The 16,388-nt window shown below is 43.0% G+C and overlaps 3 protein-coding genes across 4 annotated transcripts in view; 1 reads left to right on the top strand and 2 right to left on the bottom strand.

The window, feature by feature from the left end:
* The first annotated feature begins 125 nt into the window (after positions 1-125).
* On the top strand, positions 126-4,732 carry apool (apolipoprotein O-like). Its single transcript, XM_046839001.1, has 9 exons — positions 126-213; positions 1,322-1,423; positions 1,553-1,672; positions 1,966-2,020; positions 2,273-2,371; positions 2,563-2,654; positions 2,744-2,836; positions 2,926-3,973; positions 4,155-4,732. The coding sequence occupies exons 1-9, from the start codon at positions 202-204 to the stop codon at positions 4,247-4,249; spliced, it is 1,716 nt and encodes a 571-aa protein (XP_046694957.1). The 5' UTR covers positions 126-201; the 3' UTR covers positions 4,250-4,732.
* Positions 4,389-10,426, bottom strand: radx (RPA1 related single stranded DNA binding protein). Of its 2 annotated transcripts, none has more exons than XM_046838999.1 (15): positions 9,576-10,426; positions 8,632-8,774; positions 8,329-8,521; positions 8,026-8,134; positions 7,744-7,844; positions 7,529-7,648; positions 7,202-7,303; positions 6,925-7,089; positions 6,651-6,817; positions 6,425-6,561; positions 6,072-6,119; positions 5,888-5,991; positions 5,440-5,730; positions 5,203-5,358; positions 4,389-5,114 (listed from the first exon to the last, which is right to left on the bottom strand). In XM_046838999.1, exons 1-15 carry the CDS (start codon positions 10,147-10,149, stop codon positions 4,975-4,977), a joined length of 2,550 nt encoding a protein of 849 aa, XP_046694955.1. In that variant the 5' UTR covers positions 10,150-10,426; the 3' UTR covers positions 4,389-4,974. The 2 variants fall into 2 exon arrangements, with proteins under 2 accessions (XP_046694955.1, XP_046694956.1); XM_046839000.1 differs by having other exon boundaries at positions 6,651-6,787.
* A 2,175-nt stretch (positions 10,427-12,601) lies between these two features.
* npas2 (neuronal PAS domain protein 2) overlaps positions 12,602-16,388 on the bottom strand; it is a 29,139-nt gene continuing 25,352 nt past the window's right edge. The window contains exons 14-22 of the mRNA XM_046838998.1: positions 16,209-16,336; positions 15,990-16,090; positions 15,807-15,875; positions 15,383-15,544; positions 15,028-15,204; positions 14,659-14,873; positions 14,366-14,455; positions 13,855-14,062; positions 12,602-13,152 (exon numbers count right to left, since the gene is read on the bottom strand). Coding sequence (XP_046694954.1) covers positions 12,979-13,152; positions 13,855-14,062; positions 14,366-14,455; positions 14,659-14,873; positions 15,028-15,204; positions 15,383-15,544; positions 15,807-15,875; positions 15,990-16,090; positions 16,209-16,336 — 1,324 coding nt within the window. The 3' untranslated portion in view covers positions 12,602-12,978. The remainder of the gene's footprint in view (positions 13,153-13,854; positions 14,063-14,365; positions 14,456-14,658; positions 14,874-15,027; positions 15,205-15,382; positions 15,545-15,806; positions 15,876-15,989; positions 16,091-16,208; positions 16,337-16,388) is intronic.

Genomic DNA, 16,388 nt, shown 5'->3' with positions numbered 1-16,388 from the left:
TAATATAAAATACACCTCATTGTGCGTAACCACCAAACATAAATTAAATGATATAAATGATATTATTATAAGGCATTTCTCTCTAATCTCTATTTTATAATCTTCCGTTTATAATCTCTTCACAGACCTGCCCCTGATTTCTACTTCGCTTTTCTGCCCCGGATTGACCCCACCGGGCTTCCGTACACACGCACAGGCGGCATGGTGGCCAAGGTGAGATCTGAATAAAACTTTCTGTTTGGAGTTAAAAAAAAACACCAGCAACAAATTAATTAATTAGAAATAAAAAAGGTGATAAAAAAAATAATGAAATTTTACACGTGTGTTTAAATAAACGCGTGTTGTTTTTATTCAAAATCCGTGAAACGTGAAGTTTAAAAGCGGCGCATTTCAGTGTTTTAGTTTCCATTTAGTGTTTATTTATTTATTGCACTTTATTAAAGTTCATTAACAGGAAATAAATTATGTTCCAAATATGACGTAATAATACAAATAATTATTTATAAATATTTTTTTTATTTTAGTTGTTTTATTGTTATTATAAAGAATTAGAGGTAAAAACAAAAACATCTACAGAATAAGTTTATAAATTTAATTTAGATTTTAATATGCAGTTTTTGGACTTAATTATTTTTTTATTAAATAATTTTGTAATTATTATTATCACAATAAAATTTTTTTTAAAGAAATAATACATTATTTACATTTAACTTTTTGTTTATTAGTATTGTATAAATTAAGAGAATGTATTTGTGATTTTAATTTATATTTTTTTATATTTATTCTTTGGACTCATATTTTAAGTGTTTTTTTTTTCTTTATAATAATGTGCTAATTATTATTATAAAAATAATAAAAAAAATACATTTAACTTTTTTACGCTTTTTTTGTTTGATTAATATTCTATAAATGAAGAGCTAAGAGAATATATTTATAAATTCAATTGTTATTTTTTTTTATTTCTAACATTTTATTTTGTTTGGTAATTATTTAATAATTAAAAAATAAATAATGACTCACAATTGAATGCTTTTTTTGTTTATCAGTATCCTATGAAATGTTTATTCTATAAAAATATGTAAAAAGATTATTAATTTCCTCTTGTTTTACTTTGTTTGAATGCGTTTGTCTAATTGTTATTTATTTAAAGCCGTTTCTATTCACACGCTCTGACATGAGCCGAAGAAAGTTTGTACCCCTCTGCTGTCAGCTCTTTCTTTCCATTCATTTAGAAGAATAACAAGATTTTATAAAATTAGACTCATAACTCAAAGCCGTGTGTGTGTGTGTGTGTGTGTGTGTGTGTGGTGGTAATCCTGAGGTGGTGAAGTTGGCAGCGGTACCCACTGCTCTGGGTCTGGCCTCGTTCCGAGTTTACGCAATGAAGAAGGAAAAGACGGACGGTCAGATTCCACCACGGGAAGTAAAACACACACACACACACACACACACACACACACGTCCTCTTAATGTTCCGTGTTTAATTGTGTATCCACAGTAATGTGATATCGCAGGTTCTCTGAATTTATTAAACGTTGTTCTTTTTCTGTAGTTGTCTATCTACAGTGCAGAGCCTCCAGAGCTAGGATGTGTGGAGGAGAAACCAGGACACCTGCAGACCAGGCTGGGGCAGATGAGAGTGGGACTTCAGCCTTATGTCAAGGTCGTGCAGGTGAACACTGTTTTTAAATATATCCACTTTGGAAAATGTTTTCAAAAAGCTCCATTTTCATCGACTGGAAACTCCGTCACCGTGTGGACAGAAGGTCAAAACGTCGTGGATTCAGAGCTTTTTCCTGAGATGCCTCCTGGACACAGGTTCTTCTGCAGAATGTATGAAGTGATGTAATTATATGAGGACTTTGATCGGTTTGTAATCATGATTATTATGGGATGTCTGAACACGTTTATTTGTTTTCTGGTTAAATGTTTCTTGTTTATATCTACGCTTCTTTTTTTATTTAGAATACGTTTACTTCAGTCAAAGTTGGTGCCGTCTCCATATACCAGGCTGGAGAAGGTGAGTATTCACGAGTGCTGAGTGTATTCAGTGTATTGTGGTAATAATTATATAGTCAACAATGTGCACTAGTATTTATTTTCTTTCACTCCTTCTCACGTGTGTATTTTATTTCATGTAAGTATTGTGTAAACCTTCAGTGACCAAAATCTGACTTTTAGAAATGCATAAGAATCCAAAGTACTGCAGCGTAACTGCGCAAATGGCAGTAAACTTCAACTATTTCTACAAGAAAATGGGTTCTGATTTCAGACACGTATGATTTCCTGAGGGACCCGAACCCCGGTTTCCTGCCCAGAGTTGGTGTGATCACTGTGTCTGGACTGGCTGGTCTCATCTTAGCACGCAAGGGTCAGGCTTTTCACTGCAGGAACACAGGACTCTATAGAACTCATTAAAACCTTTATATTGCACGCACACACACACACACACACACACACACCAAGCAAGTTTTAAATGGATGGCAGTCAACTTCTGAACTTCTTGAATATGTTCTGAATCTTCAGCCCCATGCCATCATCATCATACGTGTGTGTTTTCAGGGTCCAGGTTGAAGAGACTCGTTCTTTCTCTGGGGTTGATGTCGGCTGGTGCTGCTGTTTGCTACCCCATGCATACTGTTGGAGTTCTGAAGGTAATGTAGGTCCATTGTCACCACACAGTCAGTATTCTGAACCCGGCCCTGTGTTCATTCTGGTACTGGTACTTCGTCTGTCTCTGTAGATGACGGGTAAGAAAGTGTATGCTGCCAGCTCATTGGTTGCCTCTGCGTTCAAACTCAAAGAGAAGAGCGATGTTCCTGATGCATGTCTGAAGGTATCTGACATGTACATGTGCATAAAAACGTGCATGGGCATAAGCGGGGTTTATAACTAGACTAGAAATTTTCTCTTCTCTCAATGTAGCATCCATCAGAAGAGGCTGTAATTAAGGTTGACCACCAGCTTGATGGACTACTAGAAAAGGTTCCCTCGTTTCCAGAGGGGGAATCTGGATTAGAGGACGCCTCAGTTCCAAACGAACTTTCCCCTGTGTCAAGGGTTTCACCAACTACACATGCTATCGCTGTTGTGCCAAAGGCATCCTTAGCTACAGATGTTATTGCAGATGATGTTGCCCCTGCATCAGAGGGTTCTTCCGCTATAGAAGTTGCCCCTAGTTCTGCAGCTGTGGGTATTCCCCAGGTAGAGGTTGTTTCAGTTGTTGATCGTACTGCTGGGCCAGACTTGGCTCCAGAGGATCGTATCCCATCAGGTGGAACGATTACACCTGCAGAGACAGCTGAGGAACCAAAGGATTTAACAGATTTCAAAGTTTCCCCAGCAGAAGAAGCTCCTGTGGATATTGCTCCAGAAATAACTCCAGCTGAGGCTGTGGTAGTTGTCCAGGATCACCTTGCAGAAATTTCTCCTGTTGTAGGCAATACATCCGATATCATGGAAGTTAAACAAGTTATTGAACGTTTGCCTGAATATGCAGTGCCATTAGATAAAGCTGCTCCCCTTGCTCCTGAGGAAACTACACCTTCTCCCCTTGCTTCTGAGGAAACTACACCTTCTCCCCTTGCTTCTGAGGAAACTACACCTTCTCCAGTTGCTCCTGAGGAAACTACACCTTCTCCCCTTTCTCCTAAGGAAACTACACCTTCTCCCCATTCTCCTGAGGAAACTACACCTTCTCCCCTTTCTCCTGAGGAAACTACACCTTCTCCCCTTTCTCCTGAGGAAACTACACCTTCTCCCCTTTCTCCTGAGGAAACTACACCTTCTCCACTTGCTCATGAGGAAACTACACCTTCTCCCCTTGATCCCGAAGAAGGTACAACTCCTCCACTTGCTCCTGAGAAAACTACATCATCTCCTCTTGATCCTGAGAAAACTACACCTTCTCCCCTTGCTCGTAAAGAAACTACAGCTCCCCCTGCTGTAGAAGTGGCTACATCACAAGCTAAAGGTATTTTTCCCTAACAAGTAGGTGTAACTTATCATGCAAACCAGATCACAAAGAGGTTCTGGAATGCTAGTATTGATTTGTTGGTGGGGAAACCCAGAGGTTCTTCATGGTTATACCCGTTTTCTAGCTATGTACCTCTCTTTCTAATACGTCTTTTTGTTTTTTCACGTCACTATTGCAGGAAAGACCCGGTTTGTTCCCGACCCGTCTTTACTGGACCACGGGCAGGCTCATCCTGAAGATGCTGACTTGTACAGCACCAGGGGAAAAAACTAACGATGCAGTAAATACGTTTGAGAATTGAACAGTGGATGGTGAGAAAGACGGAGTTCTGGTTTGAGATGTACCTCAAGTATTCATAAAAACACACCAAGAATAAGAAGAGTTACTACAGAAAAGACTCGGATACACAGACTAACAAACAAACTGTTCTTTAATGCAAAAAAAACACACAATAACTCGTTTCCACACAGCTGATGAGAATATCAACGCATATCTCAATCGTTACATAGAAATCGAGCCATTGCTGTTTAATACTGTGAACACCTCGTTTTATAGAACAAAACTTTAATCTTCTCAAAATAATCACGACACACTATTTGGCTTTTACTTCCTGTACTGTAGGAAATGATGTGCTGTCTGTGCAATAGAACCAGAAAAAGAATCCTGTTTTGGTATTTTGTTTTGTTTTAACTGAAAATCCAACTAAGTAGTTATTCAATAAGAAATAAAAATAAATAATAAATTTGGTTTGTCGTACCGAGACGTTACGGAATGACTTGATTAGGATTGTTCTCTGGAGATCCAGAACATTTGAACAATCGTTAACTTTTTATTGCACAGCGTTCCTTCGTGAAAATAAGCAGCGAATCCGGTCTCATTTTTCTACTCGAATTCCAAAACTAACCAAAAATAATGATTAAACTACACTACTATTTAGAACAAAAACAGTAACAGTGCAAATGCTAAACAACGTCGGAATACCAACGTGTGGATTTGTGTTAGACGGGAGCGATGATCTCGGCTGTCCTGTACACTTTGGTGCAGACGATCTCGACCCGGTTCTCGGCCAGCAGACACACGTCCAACAAACACACCACGCGCTCGTCCTCCAGAGCCGAGGCAGAGCTCAGGAAGGTTTCTGCAGGAAGGAGAGACAAAAAGTCCAAATCTACTGTGTTTGGATTCTGGTCACAGATACGGACTGTATGTACATGACGCACTCGCACCTGGTGAGAAGTTGACCTGACTGAAGATATGACCTGTGGAAAGGCAGGACGTCAGCGTGTCGTCGTGGAGACTGTAGGACGTCCCGACTGCTCGTGGATCCTCGGGGCAGTAGACGGGGAGAAAGAGCGAGTCGACGGCTGCTTCCTGATTCAACCCTGAGAGGAAGAACAGTTCGTAGTTGTGCTAGAGTGATCTATTTATAGTAACACTTAGTAATAAATGGGTGTGTCTTGTACCCAGTATTGTGAGTGTGAGGTATCCTGTGAAGTTAACAGGAGTGTGTATATCTGAGGTAGCCTCTGATGGATGATCCGGGCTCCACTTTGCAGGACTAAGGTTGAGCCTGTGTAGGACGACGTCTCGGTCGTCGAATCTGAATTTTTCCGGAACGCTCTCGCGATCCAGAGAAGCACAGCGCACGTGATCCTTTACGCTTTGCTTAAGTATCGCCCACATGCTGCTTTCCCATGATGCAATGGGCCGAGCAGAAGACGTGTCAGGGGTGCTTCGTGGTGTCTCGGTGATGTCTGGGAAACAAATCAGGAATAATTACAGGTAAAAAAAAAAAAAACTTGCGAATAAGCCGTTGCTATAGAAACGACGAGGCACTGTTCTAGAACAGGAATCGACACCGATCCAGAATTTGACATCAGTGAGCCATAAAATGTTACTCTGAACCAGTACCTGTGGGTCGAGGTGACGGACCGGAAAGAGCTTCACTGCCTTCTTCATCAGGCCGTCTTCTGCTCTCCTCCTCATCCTCAGTGAGATCCACTGGGTTTAGTAATCTGAGGGGTGGAAAGCAGGAAGTGATCATCATGACAGGAAGTCAGAAAAATGTCCACAAGTGTAGTATATTCGTTAATACCTCTCTAACTGCTGCTTCGCTCGGGTCCAGTACTGCTTCTGCGTGGCACTGAAAAATACGTATATAATGTGAAGATGATATTGTCTTCATACAAACTTGTATGGAATCAATATAAATTACAGGAATTTCGTCTAAAATTTAGGCCCAAAAAGATAAATGCTAAATACGTTTTTTGACATAAATAAATAAAATCTTCATGGAGCTGGAATTGTGCACAGGGGTTCTGTCATGCTGGAACAGATTTGGGTTTCCTACTTGCTTTCTACAGCATCCAAAGACCTCCTATAAAATTGTGTGAAAAACGTTTGGTCATACAGTGTAAGAATATACACTAAACTAAAATAAACGCTCACTGAACAACTCTCCGACGCTTTGGAGGATTTTTGTCGTCACTCTGTGAAGAAGTCGAGGACGTCTCGCTCGGTTGTTGAACGCGTGTGCGCAAGGAAGAGGTGGAGCCTCTGGCCACGCCCCCTGAGTCATGCTCCACCTATTAACAAAACAACAACAACAAAATACACTGTGAGCTTATGTATTTTAGCATTTAATGCATTCGGTGTGTGAGTGTTAGCTACAGGCCTGTTGTTCATTCAGAGATGTGGTATGTGGAGCCCCAGGTGGCCACCGGTGGTACTGCACAGCAGTGATGTGGCCCTGCACCGCCACTCTCCGGTGTTCTCGATACTGCAGACTCTCGAGCTCCTTTTGTAGGTCTCCTAAGGCCATTAACGATGATGCTCCATCAGCTACACACACACACACACTTTATACTGCAGCCATTTTGGACACACACATTTGGTATCATCCTACACAAAATGGTACAGCGAGAGACTGCACATGGCGTATCTCTTACTCGCTCCGCTGGTGTTTGGTGTGAAGACGGGAGGAGGAGGGGGGTAACAGTACCGCCCCCCGACTGCGGTCTTCCTCATTACTACCCTGTCTTTTTGAGTCTTTGTCCACTGGATGAAGGCTTTGACCTTCGGATCAGACAGGTACGGCTGCTTCTTGTGACAGCCTGAGCGTGCACACACACACACACACACACACACACACACACACACACAGTAGTGTCTTTTACTCCATTCAGATTGTCTGCTATGCCAGAGGTCATTCTGCACATGGCTCACCTGTGCTGAAGAGCTGAGTCTCTGTGCTGCTGGTCAGGTAAAAAGCAGAACCCGAACCCGTCTCCCGACACACACGCATGTGGGTACACACGAGATAAGCCACTGTGGAGGAGGATGGAAAAAAACAATGAACATTTAAGCAGCCTAATGTAGTGTTATTACAACAATCATACAGTGTTAGTGTTTTACAGTGTTATTACAGCGTCAGAATATTAATTATTAATAATTAGATCCACAGTGTGTTACAGTGTTTAATAATGTGTTACAGTGTGTAATTCCACTTCATAACAGTGTTATAACAGGAGGGTGAGTGTGAGGTAAACTCACTGGGAAAGATTCTGTTAAAGATCTCAGGCTGGGAGGAGGCAAAAATCTCCAGGATAAAGGGAGCGTCTGAGGTTCCATCCACAACGTGAACCCAGCGGTACATCCAGAACTTTTCCGGGACTGTAACACACACACACACAAACACAGCCCTACCTCTCTGCACATGTCCACTCGGTGTAGGAGGGCTGTGTGATGTGTCCAATCAAAACTCGTACCTGTGTTTCCCCTGTTCCTGATTCGCTCAACACGGCTGACATATGTGACCAGGCCAACGATGTCGCACGCCTGGTTACTGGCCAGACTCTCAACTTCACATCTGAGAGAAGGAACCAAGAGGATGTTATAAACACTACATAAAGGGGAAGTGATTCCTGATACAACTAACAAAGCATTGCACTTTATATATATAAAATGTACATGTACAAAGCTGTAAATAGCCTGAAGTGAGTGTGTGTGTGTGTGTGTGTGTGTGTGTGTGTGTGTGTGTGTGTGTGTACCTGGTAGAGAAATTGTAGGTGACCTCGGGTAAGTTCCACTGTGGCTGAACACTTTTAGGAGGAATCACAGTGATGATGGCTGACGGACTTCGTGGGTTCAAACAGATCTCTTGGGTGGAGGAACACACACACACACACACACACACACACACCTCCAGTCAGTATTTCAGATTCTTTTCAGTTGTAACAGCGGTGATATGAGAGTTTTGATATGTAGTATCAGGTGTTCAGTGCTGTGCTGCACCTGTATATTAGTGTGTGTGTGGTATGTGTGGGGTGTGAAGGTCAGAAGGTGCTCAGTACCTGTGGATCTGTAGAAGGTGAGTGGCAGCGTGCTGAGCTGAGGTCTGGAGCGATTCTGGTAGCTGCGTTTCAGTTTATAGTCCTGCAGGTAAAGAACCGAACCCACGAGCAGCCTCTGGTACCACTCTGGACAAAGCTCATTCCACAGGACCAGGGACATGATGCCAGTCTGATCAGCCACCTCCAAATACGCCTGCAGCACACAAACACACGGTGCCTCCAATTAACTTCTTTAAAAACACCTTACAGTGTAAACTTTTAACCCTGATTTATTTGCCCCAGTCACAGATGTTGCCTCCACACCTGGAAGGGGAAGGTGATCTTTTGTCCTGGTTTTCCGTAGAACCTTAAACGAGATCTGTGCAGAACTCGGACCAGCAGAGGATACGGCCGTCTGGACATGGCCAAGATTGCCTCCAAATCTCCCAGAAAAGCAATCTTAGATACTGCAGAGAGAGAGAGACAGAGAGACAGAGAGAGAGAAAGAGAGAGAGAGAAATAGATAGAGAAATAGATAAACGGCAAGACAAGATTGGGACAGAAAAAAAGAGCAATAAGTAAAAAAAAAAAAAAAAAAAACAGACATATACAAGGAGGGAGAGACAGATACAGAGAAAGAAGGACAGGGGAAAAAAAGACAGAGAGTGAAAAATAGAGGGACAGAGAGAAAAAGAAAGAGGTTGGCAGACAAACAGATAAAGTGTGAGCCAGATAGAAGGAGAGAGACAGATACAAGGAGAGACAGAGAGACTAAGAGATAGAAAGAGAGACAGACTGACAGTAAGTGAATTAGACAGTAAGACAGACAGACAGACAGACAGACAGAACGAAAGAGACAGACTCAGAGAGATAGAAAAAGACAGACTGACAGACAGACAGATAGACAGAGAGACAGTAAGTGAATTAGACAGTGAGGCAGACAGAGACAGAAAGACAGAGAGAGACTCAGAGATAGAGACAGACTGAGAGATGGAGAGACAGTAAGTGAATTAGACAGAGAGACAGACAGAGAGACAGACAGGGAGAGACAGTAAGTGAATTATACAGTGAGACAGACAGAGAGACAGACAGAGACAGTAAGTGAATCATACAGTGAGACAGACAGTGAGACAGGCAGAGAGACAGAAAGAGACAGAGAGACAGAAAGAGAGAGACAGTAAGACAGACAGAGAAACAGAAAGAGACAGACAGAGAGACAGAAAGAGAGAGACAGCTGGTGAGGTGTGTGTGATGATGGATCTCCTCACCGTCTATCGGCACATCTGCAGGAGGAGTGTATGGAAGCCACACAGTTCCGTGCGGGTCCTCGGTGTTCCACAGAGATAAATAATGTCTCCTGTTGTGCCTCAGAGGAACATCGGCGTCGGCCAGCGCAGAAGAACCGACAGCCTCGTGCGTCCACCAGCGAATCGCGTCCGGGTCTTTGATCGCGCCGAGGATATCGTACGCGGAGGACGGATCGAACCTCGCCTGCTCCACGCGCACACAACTCCTCCCGAGCCGCGTCTCGTCGTATACCAGGGACAGGTGCTCGAGCAGAGCGGCCGAGCCGCACCGGAGCGTGTTCACCTGCGCCGCGCGGGTCAGTCGCCGAGCAAGGGCACACTTTACGCGCCACCGGCCGTCGGTGAGAGTCACGTCGTAGTCGTAGTCGCAGCTTTCGCCGGAGTCGGAGGCGCACGCGCCGGCCAGGTAACGGTCGAGCGCGAGCACGGCGACGCGCAGCGGCGGGATGGGTTTGAAGTGGAGCGTCCTGGAGGATCTGAGCTGCTCCAACACGGACAGAAACGCAGACTCGGACGGGTTCTGGTTCGCCATCATCCCGAAAACTTACTAACAGTAAACTGGAATATTAGCGGACACGATTTTTCTCGGGCTAGCGGCTAATTCTATCGCTTTCCTGATTAAACTAACCTTTTCTTACATTTTACTCGATAAAACAAAACAAAACGCATTTAATTCTCGCTTATCAACCCATTAAATTAAATATTAAACCAGTTTCCGTACTGGAAATTCTTTATTTTTTTATTTTTTTTAATGTGTGCAAGAAAAATAAACTTCGCGCGAGTTCTGTCTCTTCTTCGTGGATGAAATGTAGCGCAGTGGGCGGGGCTGAAGCGCCCCCTTCTGGCACCTACAGGAAGTGAGATGAAAATAGAAGTAATGTAAATGATTATTAATTTTTTTTCTACTTTATAATGTATGCGTATATGTTTTGTTGTTGTTTTCATATTAAATTGGGGTTATTTTATTAATTACTTTGCAGGGAGTAGAGGTGGTGAAGGTGGATGGGTTGAAAACCCTGGGGTCGAGAAGTGAAGAAAAAGGGGCAGGCAGGGTAGAGAAGAGTGATAGCAGGAGGGATCAGGGATAAAAGGGGGTGTGCAGAGGTGGGACATGGGGTATACAAGTAGGAGAATGCTGAGGATGGAGCCACCAGAAAGGAGGAAAAGAAGAAGACCAAGGAGGAGGTTCATGGATGTGGTGAGGGAAGACATGCAGGTGTTTGGGTGGAAAGAGGCAGATGTAGAGGACAGGGGGGTATGGAGACGAATGATCCGCTGTGGAGACCCCTAATGGAAGCAGACAAAGGAAAAAGATATATAATATATTTATTGGTGTGTTATGAATCAGGTTCTGCAGCTGTGTTTTTTTCTGAACCAAGTTTAATAAATAATACATTATTCTTAATAAGATTTCTTTTTTATTTACAATTTTTAAGAAGGTAAAAAATAATTTAAACACAACATCATCAGTAGATTATATAATAATATGAAAATAGGCATAATAATAATAATAATAATAATAATGACAATATTTTAAGGTGTGAAATGGTAATAATTACTCTGATAACAAAAATACCTGTTGTTTTTTTTTTATTCAAATGAATGTATTTTACAAAATAAACAACTATATATATATATACTGTAAATATTTATATATATATATATATATATATATATATATATATATATATATATATATATATATATATATATATATAGTTAACAACGAGATTTTTGCACTTAACTTTCCAACCTGAATCTAAATTCTCCCATAAAGACAGAAGATCCAGGAGTCTGCAACTTGTGCATTTTAGTGAAAGAGTTTCAGCTTCAGACTGTAAAATCGTCTCTCTATAAAAGTGTTTGTTTCATTCGTTTATCCGTTTGCGAATCTCGCGTGTGAGCTCACAGTAGCATGATTTAGCATGTGTAATAAAGTCAAGGTTGGAGAGGAAAATCCTGTTGCTTTCTGACTTTTCACATGTTATGATTGTTTTCTTGATTATAATAAAAGAAATGGCAGCTGGAGAATTTGCCTCACATTAGTGATGATTAGCATACGTTCCTCTTTTCCTCATAACATTTCACAGAACTGAAGCATGCGGTATACAGGTGGTAGTTTTGCACAGAGAAATCGGTGTCCAAATACATCTGCTGAAGGGAAGTTCAGGCTGGTTTGTGTATTAGCACATTTATTTAACGCTCTTTCATTTCACTAGCAAACTAAAGAAAGAAGCTGGAACCAAACTACTGCACACAGAGCGATATGATCACCGTGACAGAATAAAGAAGCATCAGAAAATAGAATGTGATTCCTCGTGCCTGAGTCTTGTGGGCAGAGGAAAAGAACAGATAATATATATAAATATCAGTCCTTGACAAGTCCAGCTTGTTTTCCTGCAGAATGAACTAAACAGTACCTAATTACAAATTTCCTCTGATGCTAATCTGGATTTTTGCTAATTTGTTATTGCTAGTTTGTTTCTTTTCTTTCGATTAGCGCTGGTTGCTTTTCCTCACAGCACCTTGCAGGTTCACTGGGTGCTTTTTTGTGCGTTTGTGTAGCTACACGCTCACGTATTTTCAAAGCACTTGACATGCTGGACCGGCTACTCCGAAACAGACACATCACTTTACTTTAAGCATGCGAAGTCGTGCTCTGTCATTGTTTTTTTTTTTTGTTTGGTGGTCTGTACCCTTGACTGTTCCTAAATCACGTGAGGAGAACCTGTACTTGACTTTATAGCGTCACTCAGCCCCGCCCACTTTGTCAAAATCACACAGCTCCACCCATTCCATCTAAGCGCTCAGCACCATCCACTTTGTCTAAACATGTAGCCCCGCCCACTTTGTCTATGCACTCAGGCCCGCCCCCTCTGACTAATCACTCAGCTACGCCCATTTTGTCCAATTACTGCCAGTGTGTATGGCATCACCATCTGATCATGCTATAACCATTTATAAAATAAAAAAGAAAGAAAAGAAAAACGAATCAAACACATAATTTATAAAACTGTATGTTTTACAAAAGCACTTTATCTTTTAACAGATTTTCTGTTACCTCATGGCACCTTTATTGAGTGTCAAGGGGTGTGGCTTGTCCTGTGATTTGTATAGCTTGCCCCTCCCACAGCCACACAAGCGTCTGGGGGGGCGGAGCTCCTCAATCTGCCACACTATACGTTTTTTTGTTTTGTTTTGTTTTTTACGGCACAGGGGGATGTCGGCTTTGGTGGGGTTGTTTAGGCTTGTCGGTGAACTTCACACGCTCTGCCTTCCCAGAATCCTCTCCTCTTGGGCCACGGTGCCGACTGCTCCATGAGCTTATCCCGGAGGCCTTTCCGGCCCTCACACACGAGGGGGGCTACCGTGGAAGAATGTTTCTGTAACCTGACGACTGTGAATGTGAAATATGGTGCTGTTGATGTTGGTGTAGTTGTTGGTGCTGTATGTATCCCACAGTGCTTTGAGGTTGGATGTTAGTTGTGTGGAAAAAGGCCTGAGTCGGGCCACTCTGAATCAGACCCTGTGGCTGCATCTGCAGACAGAAACAGAAACACAACCAGTTAGTCGCCTCAAACACATCAGACCTCACATCTAGTTCTGAAAGAGATCTCTGTAACATGTCCAGCAAAGCTGACACCAGCCTCCAGAGCCTCTTACCAGCCCCCAGATCCTCTCACCACCCTCGAGATCCTCTCACCACCCTCCAGATCCTCTCACCAGCCCCCAAATCCACTCACCAGCCCCCAAATCCTCTCACCAACCTCCAGAGCCTCTCACCAGCCCCCAGATCCTCTCACCAGCCCCCAAATCCTCTCACCAGCCCCCAGATCCTCTCACCAGACTCCAGATCCTCTCACCAGCCCCCAGATCCTCTCACCAGTCCCCAAATCCTCTCAACAAACTCCAGATTCTCTCACCAGCCCCCAGATCATCTTACTAGACTCCACATCATCTTACCAACCTCAAGATCATCTCACCTGACTGCAGATCATCTCACATGTCATTTTGTTTCAGTTATTTGTAAAGTGAGTTATTTTTATTAAAATGATTTAGGCCTCAGTTGTTCATTTTGATTGAATAATTCTAGATGAATGTATGATCATTAAGACCACCTCAGGGTGAACTGTAAGCAAATAAATCATTTTTCAGGGTCAGACTTTTTCAGTTCTCAGTGGAAACGAGGTGAATTGTGATCATTCTGAAGGCACTCATTCACTGATGATTGGTGGTTTACCTGAAAGAGCTGCTGATGCTGTTGGATGTGGAGGCCCTGCTGGTTGCCCTGGGGGCTGGGTGTGTAAGTGGGCGGGGCTTGAGGACTGATAAAACTGTTGTGGGAGATCATGATTGGTGACGTGAACACAGGGGAGGGGACAAGAACAGCATTACAGCTGACCTGCTGCACCGGCAAAGAGGAGGCCATCATCTGCTGGTCCAAATATCTGTGCACACACACACACACACACACACACACATCATTTACATGTAATATATTTTAAAGCACACTCACACACACAATCGGATATACACACATATGCACACAGACACACACATTTCAAGGCAATGCACATAAGCACAGGTACACACACATTCAACATTTAAATGTAATATCACATTTCAAATCACACACACACACACACACACACACACAAGCACTTACACATTCACATATATATTTCTGATAAAATACCTGTTCATGATACATGTACAGGTAGTGTTGCATTAACACACACACACACACTTACTTGGTTTGCTGGATGGTGGTGCTGCAGTGTGATGTCGGTGCTCCACTGCAGTCTGGAACCATATTCTGTACCGACTGGTTTAACAGCATCCTGTCAATCACACACACATTTAAGCCTTAAGATACAGTTTTCAGTGTGTGTATGTGTTTTGTGTATGTGTTTTGTGTGTGTGTGTGTGTGAGTGTGTGTATATGCATTAAATCACAATTGCATAATTTAACATTTGTCAAATGTATTAAATCTGATATACTGTAAGTGTGTGTGTGTGTGTGTGTGGGTGTTTGTGTGTATACCTCAGCTGTCCGTCAGGCCCGTTGTCTGTGTCTGCTTGCCGGTGTGTGTGTTGGGTGTGATGTATGTGTTGTGCGTGATGCGTGTGGTGTGTGTCCTGCGTGTTGTGGTATCCCGGACTCGGCGAGAACATCACTGGGTTGCTGTAAATCGGCATTGTCAGACTGGTGTGTGTTTGGACCGGGACACACACGCTTTGCATCTGCGTTAGCCTTTGCTACACACACACACACACACACACACACACACATACATACAGAAAGCAGGATTATGTACATGTCATAGACTCTGTATTTAAGAGTAGCCTGATTTGATGATTGTGTGTAAGTGTGTGTGTGTGTGTGTGTGTGTGTGTGTGTGTGTGTGTGTACCTGTGTAGTGGAGCTGCTGGGTTGCTCTCGGTGCAGTGTGTAAGACGACGCTGTGTGTGATGTGCAGTGTGAGGGTTTGGTGAGGTGTGTGTTGTTGTGCTGCAGGACTCCTGACTGACTGTTTGGAGCAGAAGCCTGCTGAGGAAAATCCACATGAACCGGATGCTGCAGCAACATCTGTCTCACACACACACACACACACACACACACACACACACACACACACACACACACACACAATTGTAATTAATCTACTTCTTGTGTTTTTAATATTTGTATGTTTTATATTGTGCGTGTGTGTATATGTGTGTGTATTTGTATGAGTGTGTGTGTGTGTGTGTGTGTGTGTGTGTACCTGCAGGTTAGCGAGCTGAAGTTTCTCTTTGATGTGATGAAGTTCCTGTTGCTGGCTTTTGATGTCGTTCTGCAGGATGAGGCGCCGTTTCTCCAGGTGCTCCGTCAGCTGGTGCATCACTCCTAACTGAGGCTGGGGGGGACCTGCACAGGCCGCCTGGTGCTGCACACACACACACACACACACACACACAAACACACACAAACACACACACAAATTCAAAAATGTTATAAATTTAAATATATGACATGTACAGAACAGATGAAATGCAGTTACCATCTAACCAGAAGTGCATAAGAGGCCTATATATAATATATACATAATAAACACCTACACAATAATACATACATGCACATATGCATGCATACATACATAGATACACACACACAGAGAGAGAGAGAGAGAGAGAGAGAGAGAGACTAACCATGGCTGAAGCTTGGTCACTGGGGGAGGGGGGCGGAGGCTCCAATGAGGCCTGTCTTTGAATCAGGGTCTAAAATACACAGAGATATTACTATATTACTTCCTGTAATATGTGTGTGTGTGTGTGTGTGTGTGTCAGTGTGTGTATGTGTGTGTGTGTGTGTGTGTGTGTGTGTGTATGTACCTTCGATGCTCCGTGGCTGAGCCTGTTTGAGTTCTCAGTTGCTACAGATGCTGAATGTCGTGATGATGTGCAGCTTTCTTTATACCTGACCGAAGAGTTTGCTGTGGACACACACACACACACACACACACACACACACACACACACACACACACAGAGTTACAGCATTTTCATTTGTGAATACATTAGCATGTGTGTGGTTGTGAGAGAGACACTCACATGCCGAGTCGGACGGTGCAGTGTGTGTGGATTTGCGCGAGCTGTGTGAAGAAGCTGATCGAGCGCTGCTTATCGTGTCTCGCAGTGCGTCCAAAGGAGCGCAAACATCCACAGACACCTCCTGCCCCTACACACACACACACACACACACACACACACACACACACACACACACACATT

Source organism: Silurus meridionalis, chromosome 25 (assembly GCF_014805685.1).
Source record: "Silurus meridionalis isolate SWU-2019-XX chromosome 25, ASM1480568v1, whole genome shotgun sequence".
NCBI classification, from domain to species: Eukaryota; Metazoa; Chordata; class Actinopteri; order Siluriformes; family Siluridae; genus Silurus; species Silurus meridionalis.
Note: the sequence above shows the minus strand (reverse complement) of the source record. Positions and strands in the feature narration are given on the sequence as shown.

Coding starts and splice junctions, on each gene's coding strand:
- apool (XM_046839001.1), top strand. Junction 1,424..1,552: donor GTCAGATTCCACCACGGGAA/GTAAAACACACA, acceptor CTTTTTCTGTAG/TTGTCTATCTACAGTGCAGA. Junction 3,974..4,154: donor GGCTACATCACAAGCTAAAG/GTATTTTTCCCT, acceptor TCACTATTGCAG/GAAAGACCCGGTTTGTTCCC.
- radx (XM_046838999.1), bottom strand. CDS start 10,149: ATGATGGCGAACCAGAACCCGTCCGAGTCTGCGTTTCTGTCCGTGTTG. Junction 5,992..6,071: donor GCGAAGCAGCAGTTAGAGAG/GTATTAACGAAT, acceptor TCCACCCCTCAG/ATTACTAAACCCAGTGGATC. Junction 5,731..5,887: donor TCCGTCACCTCGACCCACAG/GTACTGGTTCAG, acceptor TTTGTTTCCCAG/ACATCACCGAGACACCACGA.